At 39.0% G+C, this 16,465-nt stretch overlaps 1 protein-coding gene across 1 annotated transcript in view; it reads right to left on the bottom strand.

Annotated features, from left to right (window-relative positions):
- Window positions 1-15,798, bottom strand: part of ACOT12 (acyl-CoA thioesterase 12) — a gene marked incomplete at both ends in the record, with an annotated part of 64,146 nt that extends 48,348 nt beyond the window's left edge. Inside the window, 3 exons of the mRNA XM_079702777.1 lie at window positions 5,590-5,650; window positions 10,556-10,625; window positions 15,666-15,798. Of these exons, the coding sequence (XP_079558903.1) occupies window positions 5,590-5,650; window positions 10,556-10,625; window positions 15,666-15,798 (264 nt within the window). The remainder of the gene's footprint in view (window positions 1-5,589; window positions 5,651-10,555; window positions 10,626-15,665) is intronic.
- Window positions 15,799-16,465: the final 667 nt, after the last annotated feature.

The following is a 16,465-nucleotide window of genomic DNA, read 5'->3' as shown; positions in this document are numbered from 1 at the left end:
AAGGTTAACAACTGATTTTTCAGCCGAAACTGCAAGCCAGAAGGGAGTGGCAGGACATATTTAAAGTGATGAAAGGGAAAAACCTACAACCAAGATTACTCTACCCAGCAAGGATCTCATTCAGATTCAACAGAGAAATTAAAACCTTTACAGACAAGCAAAAGCTAAGAGAATACAGCACCACCAAACCAGCTCTACAACAAATGCTAAAGGAGCTTCTCTAGGCAGGAAACACAGAGAAAGAAAAGACTTACAATAACAAACCCAAAACAATTAAGAAAATGGTAATAGGAACATATGTATTGATAATTACCTTAAATGTAAATGGATTAAATGCTCAAACCAAAAGACATAGACTGGCTGAATGGACACAAAAACAAGTCCTGTACATATGCTGTCTACAAGAGACCCACCTCAGACCTAGGGACACATACAGACAGAAAGTGAGGGGATGGAAAAAGATATTCCATGCAAATGAAAATCAAAAGAAAGCTGGAGTAGCAATTCTCATATCAGACAAAATAGACTTTAAAATAAAGACTATTACAAGAGACAAAGAAGGACACTACATAATGATCAAGAGATAAATCCAAGAAGAAGATATAACAATCATAAATATTTATGCACCCAACAAAGGAGTACCTCAATACATAAGGCAAAAGCTAACAGCCATAAAAGGGGAAATCGACAGTAACACAAAAATAATAAGAGACTTTAACACCCCACTTTCACCAATGGACAGATCATCCAAAATGAAAATAAATAAGGAAACACAAGCTTTAAATGATACATTAAACAAGATGGACTTAATTGATATTTATAGGACATTCCATCCCAAAACCTCAGATTACACTTTCTTCTCAAGTGCTCTTGGAACATTCTCCAGGATAGACCATATCTTGGGTCACTAGTCAAGCCTTGGTAAATTTAAGAAAATTGAAATTGTATCAAGTAACTTTTCTGATCACAATACTATGAGACTAGATATCAGTTACAGGAAAAAAATCTGTAAAAAACACAAACACATGGAGGCTAAACAATACGCTACTAAATAAGCAAGAGATCACTGAAGAAATCAAAGAGGAAATCAAAAAATACCTAGGAGCAAATGACAATGAAAACACGATGACCCAAAACCTATGGTATGTAACAAAAGCAGTTCTAAGAGAGAAGTTTATAGCAATACAATCCTACCTCAAGAAACAAGAAACATCTCAAATGAACAACCGAGCCTTACACCTAAAGCAATTAGAGAAAGAAGAACAAAAAATCCCCCAAGTTAGCAGAAGGAAAGAAATCATAAAGATCAGATCAGAAATAAATGAAAAAGAAATGAAGGAAATGATAGGCAAAGATCAATAAAACTAAAAGTGGTTTCTTTGAGAAGATAAACAAAATTGATAAACCATTAGCCAAACTCATCAAGTAAAAAAGGGAGCAGACTCAAATCAGTAGAATAAAAATGAAAAAGGAGAAGTAAAAACTGACGCTGCAGAAATACAAAGGATCATGAGAGATTACTACAGGCAACTCTATGCCAATAAAATGGACAACCTGGAAGAAATGGACAAATTCTTAGAAAAGCACAACCTCCCGAGACTGAACCAGGCAGAAATAGAAAATACAAACACGCCACTCACAAGCACTGAAATTGAGACTGTGATTAAAAATCTTCCAACAAAAGCCCAGGACCAGATGGCTTCACAGGTGAATTCTGTCAAACATTTAGAGAAGAGCTAATACCTATCCTTCTCAAACTCTTCCAAAATATAGCAGAGGGGCTTCCCTGGTGGTGCAGTGGTTGGGAGTCCACCTGCCGATGCAGGGGACACGGGTTTGTGCCCTGGTCCGGGAAGATCCCACATGCCGCAGAGCGGCTGGGCCCGTGAGCCATGGCCGCTGAGCCTGCGTGTCCGGAGCCTGTGCTCCGCAACGGGAAAGACCACAACAGTGAGAGGCCCACGTACCGCAAATAAATAAATAAATAAATAAATACATAAATGAATAAATGTATTAGAAAAAAATATAGCAGAGGGAGGAACACTCCCAAACTCATTCAACTAGGCCACAATCACCCTGATACCAAAACCAGACGAAGATGTCACTAAGAAAGAAAACTATAGGCCAATGTCACTGATGAACATAGATGCAAAAATCCTCAACAAAATACAAGCAAACAGAATCCAACATCACATTAAAAGGATCACACACCATGATCAAGTGGGGTTTATCCCAGGAATGCAAGGATTCTTCAATATATGCAAATCAATCAATTTGATAAACCATATTAACAAATTGAAGGAGAAAAACCATATGATCATCTCAATAGATGCAGAAAAAGCTTTCAACAATATTCAACACCCATTTATGATAAAAACCCTGCAGAAAGTAGGCATAGAGGGAACTTACTTCAACATAATAAAGGCCATATATGACAAACCCACAGCCAACATCATTTTCAGTGGTGAAAAACTGAAACCATTTCCACTAAGATCATAAGCAAGACAAGGTTGCTCACTGTCACCACTATTATTCAACATAGTTTTGGAAGTTTTAGCCACAGCAATCAGAGAAGAAAAAGAAATAAAAGGAATACACATTGGAAAAGAAGAAGTAAAACTGTTACTGTTTGCAGATGGTATGATACTATACATAGAGAATCCTAAAAATGCTACCAGAAAACTACCAGAGCTAATCAATGAATTTGGTATAGTAGCAGGATACAAAATCGATGCACAGAAATCTCTTGCATTGCTATACACTAATGATGAAAAATCTGAAAGAGAAATTAAGGAAACACTCCCATTTACCATTGCAACAAAAAGAATAAAATACCTGGGAATAAACCTGCCTAGGGAGACAAAAGACCTGTATGCAGAAAACTATAAGACACTGATGAAAGAAATTAAAGGTGATACAAACAGATGGAGAGACATACTATGTTCTTAGATTGGAAGAATCAACATTGTGAAAATGACTGTACTACCCAAGGCAATCTACAGATTCAATGTAATCCCTATCAAACTACCACTGGCATTTTTCACAGAACTAGAACAAAAAATTTCACAATTTGTATGGAAACACAAAAGACCCCAAATAGGCAAAGCAATCTTGAAAAAAAAAAAATGGAGCTGGAGGAATCAGGCTCCCTGACTCCAGAGTACACTACAAAGCCACAGTAATTAAGACAGTATGGTACTGGCACAAAAACAGAAATATAGCCCAATGGAACAGGATAAAAAGCCCAGAGATAAACCCATGCATATATGGTCACCTTATCTTTGATAAAGGAGACAAGAATATACAATGGACAAAAGACAGCCTCTTCAATAAGTGGTGCTGGGAAAACTGGACAGCTACATGTAAAAGAATGAAATTAGAACACTTCCTAGCACCATACAGAAAAATAAACTCAAAATAGATTAGAGACCTATATGTAAGACCGGACACTATAAAACTCTTAGAGGAAAACATAGGCAGAATACTACATGACATAAATCACAGCAAGATCCTTTTTGACCCACCTCCTAGAGAAATTGAAATAAAAACAATAGACAAATGGGACCTAATGAAACTTAAAAGCTTTTGCACAGCAAAGGAAACCATAAACAAGATGAAAAGACAACCCTCAAAATGGGAGAAAATATTTGAAAATGAACTGAGAAAGGATTAATCTCCAAAATATACAAGCAGCTCATGCAGCTCAATATCAAAAAAACAAACAACCCAATCCAAGAATGGGCAGAAGACCTAAACAGACATTTCTCCAAAGAAGATATACAGAGTGCCAAAAAACACATGAAATGATGTGCAACATCACTAATCATTAGAGAAATGCAAATCAAAACTACAATGAGATATCATATCACACCTGTCAGAATGGCCATTATCAAAAAATCTACAAACAATAAATGCTGGAGAGGGTGTGGAGAAATGGGAACCATCTTGCACTGTTGGTAGGAATGTATACTGATACAGCCACTATGGAGAACAGTATGGAGGTTCCTTAAAAAACTACAAATAGAACTACTATATGACCCAGCAATCCCACTACTGGGCATATACCCTGAGGAAACCATAATTCAAAAAGAGTGATGTACCAAAATGTTCATTGCAGCTCTATTTACAATAGCCAGGACATGGAAGCAACCTAGGTGTCCATCAACAGACGAATGGATAAAGGAGATGTGGCACATATATACAATGCAATATTACTCAGCCATAAAAAGAAACGAAATTGAGTTATTTGTAGTGAGGTGGATGGACTTAGAGACTGTCATACAGAGTGAAGTACGTCAGAAAGAGAAAAACAAATTCCGTATGCTAACACATATATATGGAATCTAAAAAAAAAAAAAAAAAAAAAGGGTCGGAAGAACCTAGGGACCGGACAGGAATAAAGACGCAGACAAAGAGATTGGACTTGAGCACCCGAGGAGGGGGTAGGTTAAGCTGGGACGCAGTGAGAGAGTGGCATCGACATGTATACACTACCAAAAGTAAAATAGATAGCTAGTGGGAAGTAACCACATAGCACGGGGAGATCAGCTCAGTGCTTTGTGTCCACCTAGAGGAGTGGGATAGGGATGGTGGGAGGGAGGTGCAAGAGGGAGGACATATGGGGATATATGTATATGTATAGCTGATTGACTTTGTTGTAAAGCAGAAACACACCAATTATACTCCAATAAAGATGTTAAAAATTTTTCTTAATAGAAAGGGAAAATTTGGACACATACACACACAGGGAGAACACCAAGTGCAGATGAAGGCTGAGATCGGGGTGAAGCAAACCACTGGCAAACCACCAGAGGTTAGGTGGGAGGATGAGGGCAGATTCTCTCCCATAGGCCTTGGAAGGAACCAACCCTACTGACACCTTGATTTAGGACTGCTAGCCTCCAGAACAGTGAGACAATACATTTCTGTTGTTTAAGGCACCTAATCTGTGAAACTTTGTCATAGAATCCCTAAGAAACAAATGTAAGACCCTACATGTCTTTTGTGCCCAGAGATCAAAGGGACTACTACTGAGCAAACTACAAGTTGCAACGTGGGATCCACGAACTCCTTTCCTGCTCTTTTAACCTGGATAGAGACTTCAAATGCTCCCAAGAATTTTGTATTCATAGCTATAATAAAGAAAAGAAAACCAGGTAGACGAAGAAGAAAAATCTAAGCTTCCCTTCTTCCTTCAATTACTCTGCCTTTCAAAAACTAGTTAATCGTGGGGCTAGTTTTCATTATAAGTGAGGAGATAGAGAACAAGTAGAATTAGAATAGTAATAGAGTCAGAACAATTAAGAAATAAAACTTATACCTGGCAAAGAACCAAGAGAGTGCCCTCCCTTGTATGTTTACTTTGTGTATATCCTTTTATGTAAAAATAGTTCATTGCATCACATTTAATTTTAGTATCAGGGAAACACAGGCTTATTATTTACCTGTGAGCCTGACTACAGATTCAAGGGCCGTCTGAAATTCAGAATCACATGAACTCCAAGTTATTCCAGGCCTCCTCCTCTCTCCTCTGTAAACAATGAAGAAATGAGCACCAACAGGCAGAAGGAAGAAAAGGGAGCCTCTTACCTCCATGCTTGTGCTGAACGCTCTAGTAACTTTTGCTTTGATGGTTATAACTTGTCCAACTCTAGTTAAAAAAAAAACAACAGTAATTCTAGCACATCTCATTTCAGACTTGAAGATTCACTTAAATGTGTATGCCATAGAACAGTTCCACCTTATGCTGATAATGTTCATGCATGAGAAACTCAATAACATAACAAGACAACACTAAAAATAGATACTGATTATTGTAAACCACACAAGAGTTAGCTGACTACCTCTTTTTAACAGAAAACAGCCTTTGCAAAGATGGTGTGCAAAATGATTTCCAAATCTACAACAGATACTTGACTGTACCACAGCTGTTTGGTTAAGAGAAAATGAACACACATGCAAACCTATACAACTGATACTTTAAAATGTTGGTTAACAAATAAATGGTAAACATACAAGCAAGCAAGCAAACAAGCAAACAAACTGAATACCTTCACTAGGTTTACAGGAGACCTCAATGTTGCCAGATGATCCATTCACTCCACATTATTACTGGGACTCTGGTCATGTAACCCTAGTTGTTTCAAAGCTTTTGTTTTCTGGCCCTTCAGTCACCTAAGGGTCTACCCAATATAAGCCTCCTCAATTTTTCTCCCTGACTTCAAATTTGAACTACATTCTCACTATTCTTCTCAGTCTTCTGTTTCAGGGGAAGAAAAATAGATCTCTTCCAGACCTCTTTCTTTACCCGTGCCCTTGATCCCATCCTGCTCTTACCTTTCCTCCTGCACCATGGCCTGGCTTAGGCAGCTCTTTCCTCTTTTGTACCCTCAATCTCTGCCCCTTCCTTGACTCCTTATCAGTCTGTGAAAATGTTCAAGGCTTTTCCTTGCTAAAAATCTTTCTCTCAAGTTTATTCTATCACAACATTTTTTTCTCTTCTCCTCTATATTTCTCCATATTCAAACTTCCTAAAATAATCTTTTTCTTTTTCCAGCTCATACATTTAACAAATGTTTACTGAGTTACAACTAGTCCTGGCACTAAACTAAGACCTCAGGATACAGTGATTAACAAGACAAGGTTGATGACATCAAGGAGACCAGTCTTCACTTGGGACACCAGGATGCAGACAGATGAGGTGCAACGCTATGAAATTTTTCAAAAGCAAGAAAGAATCAAGTATTGCAAAAACACCCAGAAGTGACTAATTTGAAAAGTCAGGGAAGGAGCCATAGAAGAGGTAACATCTGAGATGGGTCTTAAAAGATTATGATTTTGTCAGGTTCAGAAGTTTGGGGGTTTCATCTCTCATTCACTTCTCAGCCACTCAAATCTAGCTGTTGCTTCCCCATCTTACTCCTGATCTCTCCGAAGTCACTTCCTAACAGCTAAATCCAAGGTCTTCTCTCATTTAACAGCATCAATCAACCTCTTTCTTCAGGAAAACTTCTCTTGCCTTGGCTTCCAAAATACTGTTCACTCTTCATTCTCAGTTTTCTTCACTGATTTCCCTTACTTAAACCTTAATGGTAGCCATCCACCAAATTTATGTTCTTTGTTTTTTCTCATTCCAGCCTCTTCCTGAAGACCTTGTTCTCTTCCACAATCCTATCATCTTTATAGAGATGATTCTCAAATCTAAATCTTTAGCACAAACCTCATTCTTGAAACACAGAGCCATATTTTCAAACTTCTCTCAGCAGATTCAGCTAATGGTTATGGAGGCCCTACTAGGCTGAGTGATAGCTGCTTACACACACATTACCTAGTTTAACTTAATCCCCACACTTAGCACATGCAAACCCAAACCAATTTTCTCTTTTCCTTAAATTTGTTCCTCCTAGATTTCCTAGCTCTGTTTGGTAAAATTTCTAGCAGAGATTTACAGTGATAACACGAGGGAGAGAGTCCCTCTTCAAAGCTACTGTAGTACTTTGTACTCATATACTACCAAAATTTCCGCCTCTGCCTGTCAGACTCTGAGGAGGGGAAGCATCTTGCCACTTTTTTTTTTGGCCACACCATGCAGTATGTGTAACTTCCCTGACCAGGGCTCGAACCTGCACCCCCTGCAGTGGAAGCACTGAGTCTTAACCACTGGACCACCAGGGAAGTCCACCTTGCCACGTTTTGGTCTCTTTTGTGAACTCTGCCCTTCCTTTAAAAGCAGGAGACATTCTGCTTTACATTCTGCTAAAATCCCAAGTAAAATTAATTTCATAGCATGGCATTCAAGGTCTTCTGTTCCCAGCCCCACACTGCTGCTGGGGCATCATCTCTGCATGCCAGGCTTTTCCTAAGCACCCCCCACTTCTTCCCACCTCAGTGCTTAGGCTCTTACATGTACCTCATCTTGTGAAGTCCTTTTCCTACTCACCAGTGCAAATCTGTACCTCATTTAAGGCCCACATTAAATACTACCTCCATCATGAAACTCTCATTGGTTCTCCAGTCAAAATGTACCTTTTATCTACCCCACAGAATTTATATCTCACCCTAGGCATGCATCCTATCATACTTTCTATTCTGATGACTATGTATTTGTCTGACTTTCTTACCAGACTGAGTGACTGCCACACTTCAGTATTGTGTCATAAACATTCACAGATTCTATTGAGCCTAGAGCAGTACTTTTGGTATATTCAATATATATTGTGAATTAAAAAAATACCTAATATGGGACTTCCCTGATGGCACAGTGGTTAAGACTCCACGCTCCCAACGCAGGGGGCCCGGGTTCGATCCCTGGTCCGGAAACTAGATCCCACGTGCATGCTGCAACCAAGAGTTTGCATGCCACAACTAAGGAGCCCGCCTGCCACAACTAAGACCCAATGCAACCAAATAAATAAATAAATAAATAAATATTTTTAAAGATCGATATAGTAAAAAAAATAATATGGCTTTTAAACAAATTGTATGGCTTTGTATATGTAGCTTTCAATTTTCTTTTTTTAATGGTGCAGGTCCCATATATTTTAGTGGCCACAAATCCTTTCTGATAACACAAACACAAAATGGTTCAAATGGCAAACCACACTTTAATGATGAGGTTAGTAGTTAAGTCTAAGTTACAGAATTTAGGATTGGAAAGTACGTAATAGATGTTTTATTGCAATATACTGCCGGCATTCCTAAGTTTAATAATGGTGCTTTAATCTATTCCCAAATAAGTTTGGATTTTCAGTAATCTGTAATTGTGTTGAGATACAAACACATGTCAACTTTCTCTTCTTCAGGAAAAATCACATAGCTAGTATCTGTGCTTAGTCAATAGACCCAATAGACCTTTATCTATATCTACAAGTCTCTAGAATGTCAAGGGCTCTTTCACTGACACTGCAGCTGCCTATGAGAACAAGCATCAGGAGATGTTCAATAAAGGTTGCTGATCACAAAGATAGAAGAAGTGGGTTAGAGAAAGCACTGGATAGAGCATAAGAAGATCCAGGCTCTAAGTGTCCTCTGTCCTTTGGCTGGCTCTGGGCCTTAGGCTTCAGTTTCTTATCAGTACAAAGAGATGATTGGGTTGAGTTCTAAAGGTCTCTCCATATGTATGATTCTAATGCCTACCAAAAATTTCTTTTGGGTTAGCTTTGGAGATATAACTTCTTTATGCATGTCGTTTTATTTAACTTAATTTTGTTTGTATATAAATGAATAAGTGCCAAATAGATAAATGTAAGCTGGAGGTTGTAGAGATGAAGTGGGCATCTCACTGGACAGACTACTTAGGGTTTGAAAACTGGTGGCAGCTCCCCCCATGGTCCTTGAGAACCATCCCAGACTAGAAACAGATGATCTTCTCTCTTCCTTTTTCTAAACATAACATAAGAAAAAGGAAGAGAGAAGATCATCTGTTTCTAGTCTGGGATGGTTCTTTTAGGATCAAGATATTCAGAAAGCAAAAAAAGAGATACAAACATAAAATCAGATAAATTAAGTAAAACCATATAACCCTAGTTTTTTACAGTTATTAATGTAACCTCTTTAAAAAAATAATTCCTAATTCTGTCCGCCAAAAAGGCATAGAAATAATGACCAATCCTGCATCAGTGAGCACGTTAAACAGGTATACAATGAGCAGATACAAAATGTGGTAAATGCTATAGGACAAATGACCAGGTTTCTTTAAAAAACAAATTGCAAGAGAAAAGAAGAAAGGGAAAATTTTATGTAAAAGGTCATATCAGCCATATTGGATCCTGATTCAATCCATAGACCAATTGTTTAAATTAAAAAAAATTTTTTTTGAGACCATTGGGGATGATAGTTTTTCTTAATGGTATTGCAGTTACATTATTATGTTTTCTAAAAGAGCCCTGATCTTTTAGAAATATATACTGAAATATTCAGAGATGATGTCTGGGATTTGCTTCAAAATAATCCAGGTATGTGGGGGAGTATGGAAGGGTATTGATAAAACAACAGCATTTATGAGTTGATTATTGTCGTAGTTAGGTGTTGGGTCCTTGGGGATACATGGTAGTATTCTCTCTACTTTTGTATATGGTTGAAAGATTTGTGTATCTTGAAATTTTCTACAATAAGAGATGGTAAAACATATACACACTCCCACGCATAAAATGTTTTTCATAATCTAACACGTCTACTCAGATGAATTAATGTTTACCCAACAACGTAATGATGAGATTCACCATCATAGAGATACTTATTGTCATTAATAGTAAAGGAAGGAGCCATTCAGAACCAGCTTTTAGAAATCCTGCAGTGCCTTATACCAGAATGCATTTAATGCTGAGAGCTATTTCTCAACAAAATCAGGGCTGTAAATTTACACTTAATAGTATTTACTAAAAGTAGGTCCTGAAATTATTATTATTATTGTTTTACTGATTTACATTGGTTCAAATGTTACTTATTAACAAATTTGAACCCTGACTCCAAATGAGTATGCTTAGGTGCCACCAATACATGTTGTAAATGAACCAATAAACCCAGGAGAAAGGCATGCTAAAGCAATGCCACTTACCTAGCTGTCTCCTCAAATTGTATGTCATCCACTGAGGCTGTAACACAGGAAACCCCAGCATGTTTTTCAGCTTCAAAAAATAGGTTAAAAATGGGCTGCATTAATAGTTATGTTTAAATATTTCAGCATGCAGGAAAAGGAATAAAGCAAGTGGATTTATTCTAGTAACTCATCCTCTTATGCAGTATAGGACCACTATGCCACACTTCTGGATGAACTGGATTGATAACAGTTCCTTTGCTCAATAAGTTATTTTTCTACTGCATGGAAATTACTGTACTTTCTCCTGAGTTTTAACTTATACTATCTTTGATTTGAAATTCAGTACCAATACCCAGCATATCTAGCTATTCAGATAGTAACTTTAGTAAGTTGGTGTCAAATTTAAATATTTTGTCAGGTACTACCTTCTTTCGTTTAAAAAAAACAATGCATCAAAGCTGTATCTATTATCCCACATAACCAGTAGCTGAATATATTTAAACCACTTAACCAGTGCAAGCACTGAACAGTGTGGAAGACCTCAAGTTCATACCCCAAATCAGAGAGAAACTTGTCTGGGCATTAGAGAAATAGAGATGGGCACATAGTAAGTATTTAATCAATATTTATTATTTATTACTACCAAATTCATATGAAATTCACTATGCATTAATTATGTTGGAGGAGAAAAGTATTGAGTAGGGTGAAAGAGATTAGGGAAGCACTCCAGTTATTTCCATGTTCCCTGCCTGCATTTATTTATTTATTTATTTTAAATATTTGTTTGTTTATTTATTTATTTTTCGCTGTGTTGGGTCTTCGTTGCTGCCCTTGGGCTTTCTCTAGTTGCAGCGAGCGGGGGCTACTCTTCGTTGCAGTGCACGGGCTTCTCATTGCCTTGGCTTCTCTTGTTGAGGAGCACAGGCTCTAGGTGCACGGGCTTCAGTAGTTGTGGCACATGGGCTCAGTAGTTGTGGCTTGCAGGCTCTAGAGCACAGGCTCAGTAGTTGTGGTGCATGGGCTTAGTTGCTCTGAGGCATGTGGGATCTTCCTGGACCAGGGCTTGAACCCATGTTCCCTGCATTGGCAGGCAGATTCTTAACCACTGCGCCACCAGGGAAGTCCCTCTGTCTGCATTTAATTTGTTGAGATTTTTTTTTTTTTGATTGTTGGTTTTACTTTATGTAAAAGTATCAGAAGTTTTCCTCTTTGGGAAAAATCTTGATATGTGGTTTTTCCAGAATTTCATTTTGAGGAACAGTCAGTTAAAACCCAAACAGACTGCATTAGCTTTTTAAAGAAATTTTAACTCCATTTTAATTTTGGAGACTTCACTCCTGCTGTCTTATTATGAAAAAGAAAGAGACAGTGAATTATACTGAATTTGCATTCTTTGTGTGTAGTGGCTTACTTTAATTGCAATATATATTGATAGTCCCAGGTAAAGTGATATGAGAAAATACTCCAGAGAGCAAGTATTTAAAACATTCCTCTCTATGATCTAATTCTGTAGAAAACTGGACATTCTGGTTTTACTAGTTGGAAATAACTATTCTTCCAAATATGCAGATAACATAAACTGAGTTACCAGAAAACTAACCATAGCAGAACTCTGTGTGTGAGTGATGGAGGGGGGGAAATGGGTTTCCCAGCTCTAAAGTTCAATTAGAGGAAGGAAACATAAAAGTATTAGACTCTAGAAAGTTGGGTTCAATTTAATTCACTGTATCAAACATTTTTTAAATTCGCATTGATTTCCAGACACTGAGCTGTTATCAGTCCTACCTTTTAATGAGTCTACTCAGTGACAGAGATCTAGCCATAGTCAGTAAAGTGTTGACTAAAAGGTATGTAATAGACATTCATTCTGGTCACCTGACATGAGGGAATGATATATTGAGTCTATTAAACTATTCTTATAGGCAAAGTGTTACCATGTACACCAACACGAGTTACCAAATTTTGAATGATGTAAATGATAACTAAAGTGCAAAACCCAATAAAAGACTAAATTTTTATTGTATATATTGGGTGTCTTCTATGTATATATAGCACTATACCAGATTGCATGAGGAATCACAAAGAAACATAATCATAATAATTATGATTTATTATTGGCCTGGCACTGAGCTAAGTATTTATGCATATCAATTACATGAGGTTGATACTGTTATTAGTTCTATTTTAAAAAGAGGCAATTTTCGGGCTTCCCTGGTGGCGCAGTGGTTGAGAGTCCACCTGCCGATCCAGAGGACACGGGTTCGTGCCCCGGTCCGGGAGGGTCCCACGTGCCGCGGAGCGGCTGGGCCCGTGGGCCGTGGCCGCTGGGCCTGCGCATCCGGAGCCTGTGCCCCGCGGCGGGAGAGGCCACAATAGTGAGAGGCCTGCGTACCGCAAAAAAAAAAAAAAAAAGAGGCAATTTTGGCTTATAAAGATCAAATACATTGTTCTAAATAGTTATTTTTACTACAGAAGCAACAGGAACTCTGAGAAAAGAAAAGACCAACCAAGGAATGCTCCCTAGAGAAGTACTTGGCTGAATATGGGATTCAGAAGCTCAACTGCCATGTTTTACATTATAGACTTTTAAGGGCCATTAAATTAAAAATGAAAAATTAAAATATGGGGAACCAACACAGGGCCACAATTTTTACATGTGTTTATTTTCTTTTTACAAGTGTGACAGATATGAATTCAACAGGACCAGTCTGTTCTGGTTCTTGGTTTTGATTGTCCTTCATGCAGTATGCCAGTAAAAGTGGAGAAACCCTAAAGCTATTTCTGATTTCCTGGGGAAACTGAGAGAAGCTGAGGAACAGCTAAGTGGATGTAATCCAGGTATGATGACTGATAAAAATGACGGTGGCTTCATTCATTCTTTCTTTTAACTAATATTGGTTGAACACTCGTGCTATGCCAGCCTCTCTGTAAGGTGCTGGAAATATAAAACAGCTACTATCCCTATTCTCATGGAATCTAGTGAGGAGCCAGACATTAATTAAATGAATACATAAGAACAAAATGAGTTACGTGATCTGAAGGAAACATGGATTTTATGAAGGTCTGTAACTGAGGAACCACACCTAGGTGGCATGTCAGGGAACGTTTCCCTGTGGAGAGGATGCTTGAAGTGAGATCTGAAAGACGAGAAGGAGTAAAACAGATGTGTGTTGTGGAGGAGAGCAGGGGAGGGCTTGCTGGGCAGAAGGAACAGTGACTACAAAGGTCCTGAGGTTTTTGTGGCAAAAATTCAAAAAGGAAGAAGGAGAGTAGGTAAGATAAGGCTGAGGGGAAGGCTGAGGATAAACCATGCACAGGGCCTTGAAGCTCTTGGTTGACAATTTTTATAATATTTAGTATTAAAGATATTGTTTCAGTATCTTCTGGTCTCCAGATGAGGCCGGTGGCTAATTCTATCGAGGTCAGTGGCTAATTCTAATTCTTGTTTTCCTACAAGGATTAACATTAACCATGTTTCCAAACCAACTTTATCATAAAGGTTTCTTCAATATTGTATTATTAGTAATATAACTATTAAGGTCCACAGTAATTGGTTATCAATTGATTCCTGCTGTGATCCGAGTTTCCAAAGGTGTAAAACCATAGAAATTTTAATGAAAATTGCAGGAGGGCAATTGTTTCTCCATTATAGGACAGAAGCACTAAGTGAGGTAACTTTAAAAGTCACATCAATATTCACATAATGAATTCAGTTGCCATGGAAATAGGCATGGCAACTGAATAATTTCTATACTTGTTTCTCTTACATGCGAATTACTTTTATATTCATGTCTCCATTATTGTTATTATAACAGACCTCAAATCCTGATAAAAACTGTTAAGACAGAAACCAAACAGACCTATCAACAAACAGAAAATAAACAGATTGGCATCAGATATATGACTGAACTTTGCGGGTGGTTAACACACAGGGGATTAGAAACTCTATGCATACTCACTGAGGAAAACAGAGATTTGTAATCATCTGAGCTTTACTGTTTTCCTCTATAAAATAAGAGTCCTGGGATACACGATCTTAAGCTCCTTCCAGCTCTAATATTTTATCCTAACATATTTTACTTAAAATGTACATTTGCTGAGTCTATTAAGTGCCTTACGCAAAGCCTGGCTTCCTTTAAGAAATGAGATTCCAAGTTCTGGACCCATCCATCCAATTACCCATCCATATAATCAGGAAGTTTTTATTTAGTGCTTACTTATTAAGTGCTTACTAAGCTTCAGTTTACATGCTAATTGGCCAGGCAGGAAATAAAAGGTGAACATATAAGTACACAAAGTAATTACGGATTGTGCTAAGTGGTGTGGAGGAATTTGGAAAGGGTGTTGTGATGAAAGGGTGCAAATGTAAAGCAGGTAGTTAGGAAAGACTGCTCTGCATAAATGATACTTAGTGGAGACGGAATGTATGGAAAGGGCCAAGAGAAAAGTGTAAAGGCAAAAAGAACAGCAGGTGCAAAGGTCCTTCACAAAGACTACATGATGGTGTGGAAGGTAACAAACTGAATTCAGAAGCAGCTATAAGAGGTGAGTGATGTATTAAACTAGGCATTAAAGAGATTTGCAGAAATGTAAACCAATACCACTTCTCTAAGTACATTTTTGTTCTTGTTGAAAATATAGTTATTTTACAATAAAAATATGTAACGGGTTTTTCTTTTCAAATGAATTATTTTTTAAAATTTCACATATGGTAAATATGGATAAAAGAACCAACACGAAAGCTCTCTGGGGGTCCTCGTTTATTTTATGGGGTAAAGGAGTCCTAAGACTAAAAGGTTTGAGAACCACTGGTCTAGGTCATTTCCAGTGTTGGATGAACAATCTCAATCATTACTTCCCAGCTGCACAGGGCTTAAAGCTCTGTCAATACCCTCCTCTCCTTCCTTCTCCCTCCTCACCGATCAGGGGTCCTGGTGTGTCAGCATCGCGACCTCTGCCGTCCGGACCCCCGCCACCCCGCATCCCCACATCCCAGCCCGCTTCCCAGTTCCCAGACACACACCCCCGCAACACACACCAGGCCCCGCCCCCACTCAGGGCTCCTCCACTCCAGAACCCCGGCACCCTGCGTCTCCCCCATCCTACCCTCCCCTTCGAGCACCCCTACCCGCCAGGCAGGCGGCGGCGTCGATCCACTTGAGCAGCTGAGCTGCGCTCAGCTCTCCGCGGAGGTTGGTGTGCGCGGGCTGGATGGCCTGGCTCACGCTCACCTCGCCGGGCGCCGGCCGCTCCAGCTCCATGGCCGGTCAAGAGTGCGAAGCAACCGGGCCTGGCCGCCGCCCGGCCACCAGCTGGGCCCGCCCCCGCTCCAAAGGGCACCGAGCCGCTGCCACCCCGGCCCCGCACCCCGCGCCCTGCTGGCCACTGGGCCGGCTGGTGCACCGGGAGGTGAGATTTAAGGGGCCAGGAATACCGCGAGGAGGGCGAAAGGGAACTCTCTTCTGTCTCAGAAGACAGTGACTCGGGCGGCCGAGGTTGGCAAAGCTGGAACCAGACCGGGTTTCTCACCTATAAAGGGGGGATAGCAGTACTTATCTCAAGAGGACTGTGCAGAGAATTAAATGAGGTAAAGTACAAAAGTCATAGCGTGTGCCTGGCTAAGGTGACATAGGTGTTTGCCAAGTAAATAGTGAGGTTATTATCCGTCTGAAGAACTTGACAGGTGATGGGGAGTTAATAATTAATTAGTTAAATGCTGTCCAGAGAAATGTAGACCTTCTGCTTTAGAAGTTGATTTTAAAGTATTTAACTTCTTATTTTCTTTTTTTTCTGGCTGTAGACTGCCAGGTAGGGTGGACACTCACTCCTCCCATCCCTAGTTCAAAATTCACCTTCTGAGTCTTAGGATAATATAATGGCTCCAAAAAAAAAACCCTGTTATTCATCTTTTTGTTATGAAATTACCTC

This window comes from Hyperoodon ampullatus (assembly GCF_949752795.1).
Source record: "Hyperoodon ampullatus genome assembly, chromosome: 4".
Lineage (NCBI taxonomy): Eukaryota > Metazoa > Chordata > Mammalia > Artiodactyla > Ziphiidae > Hyperoodon > Hyperoodon ampullatus.
The sequence above is the reverse complement of the archived record's forward strand: the minus strand, read 5'-3'. Positions and strand labels throughout refer to the sequence as shown.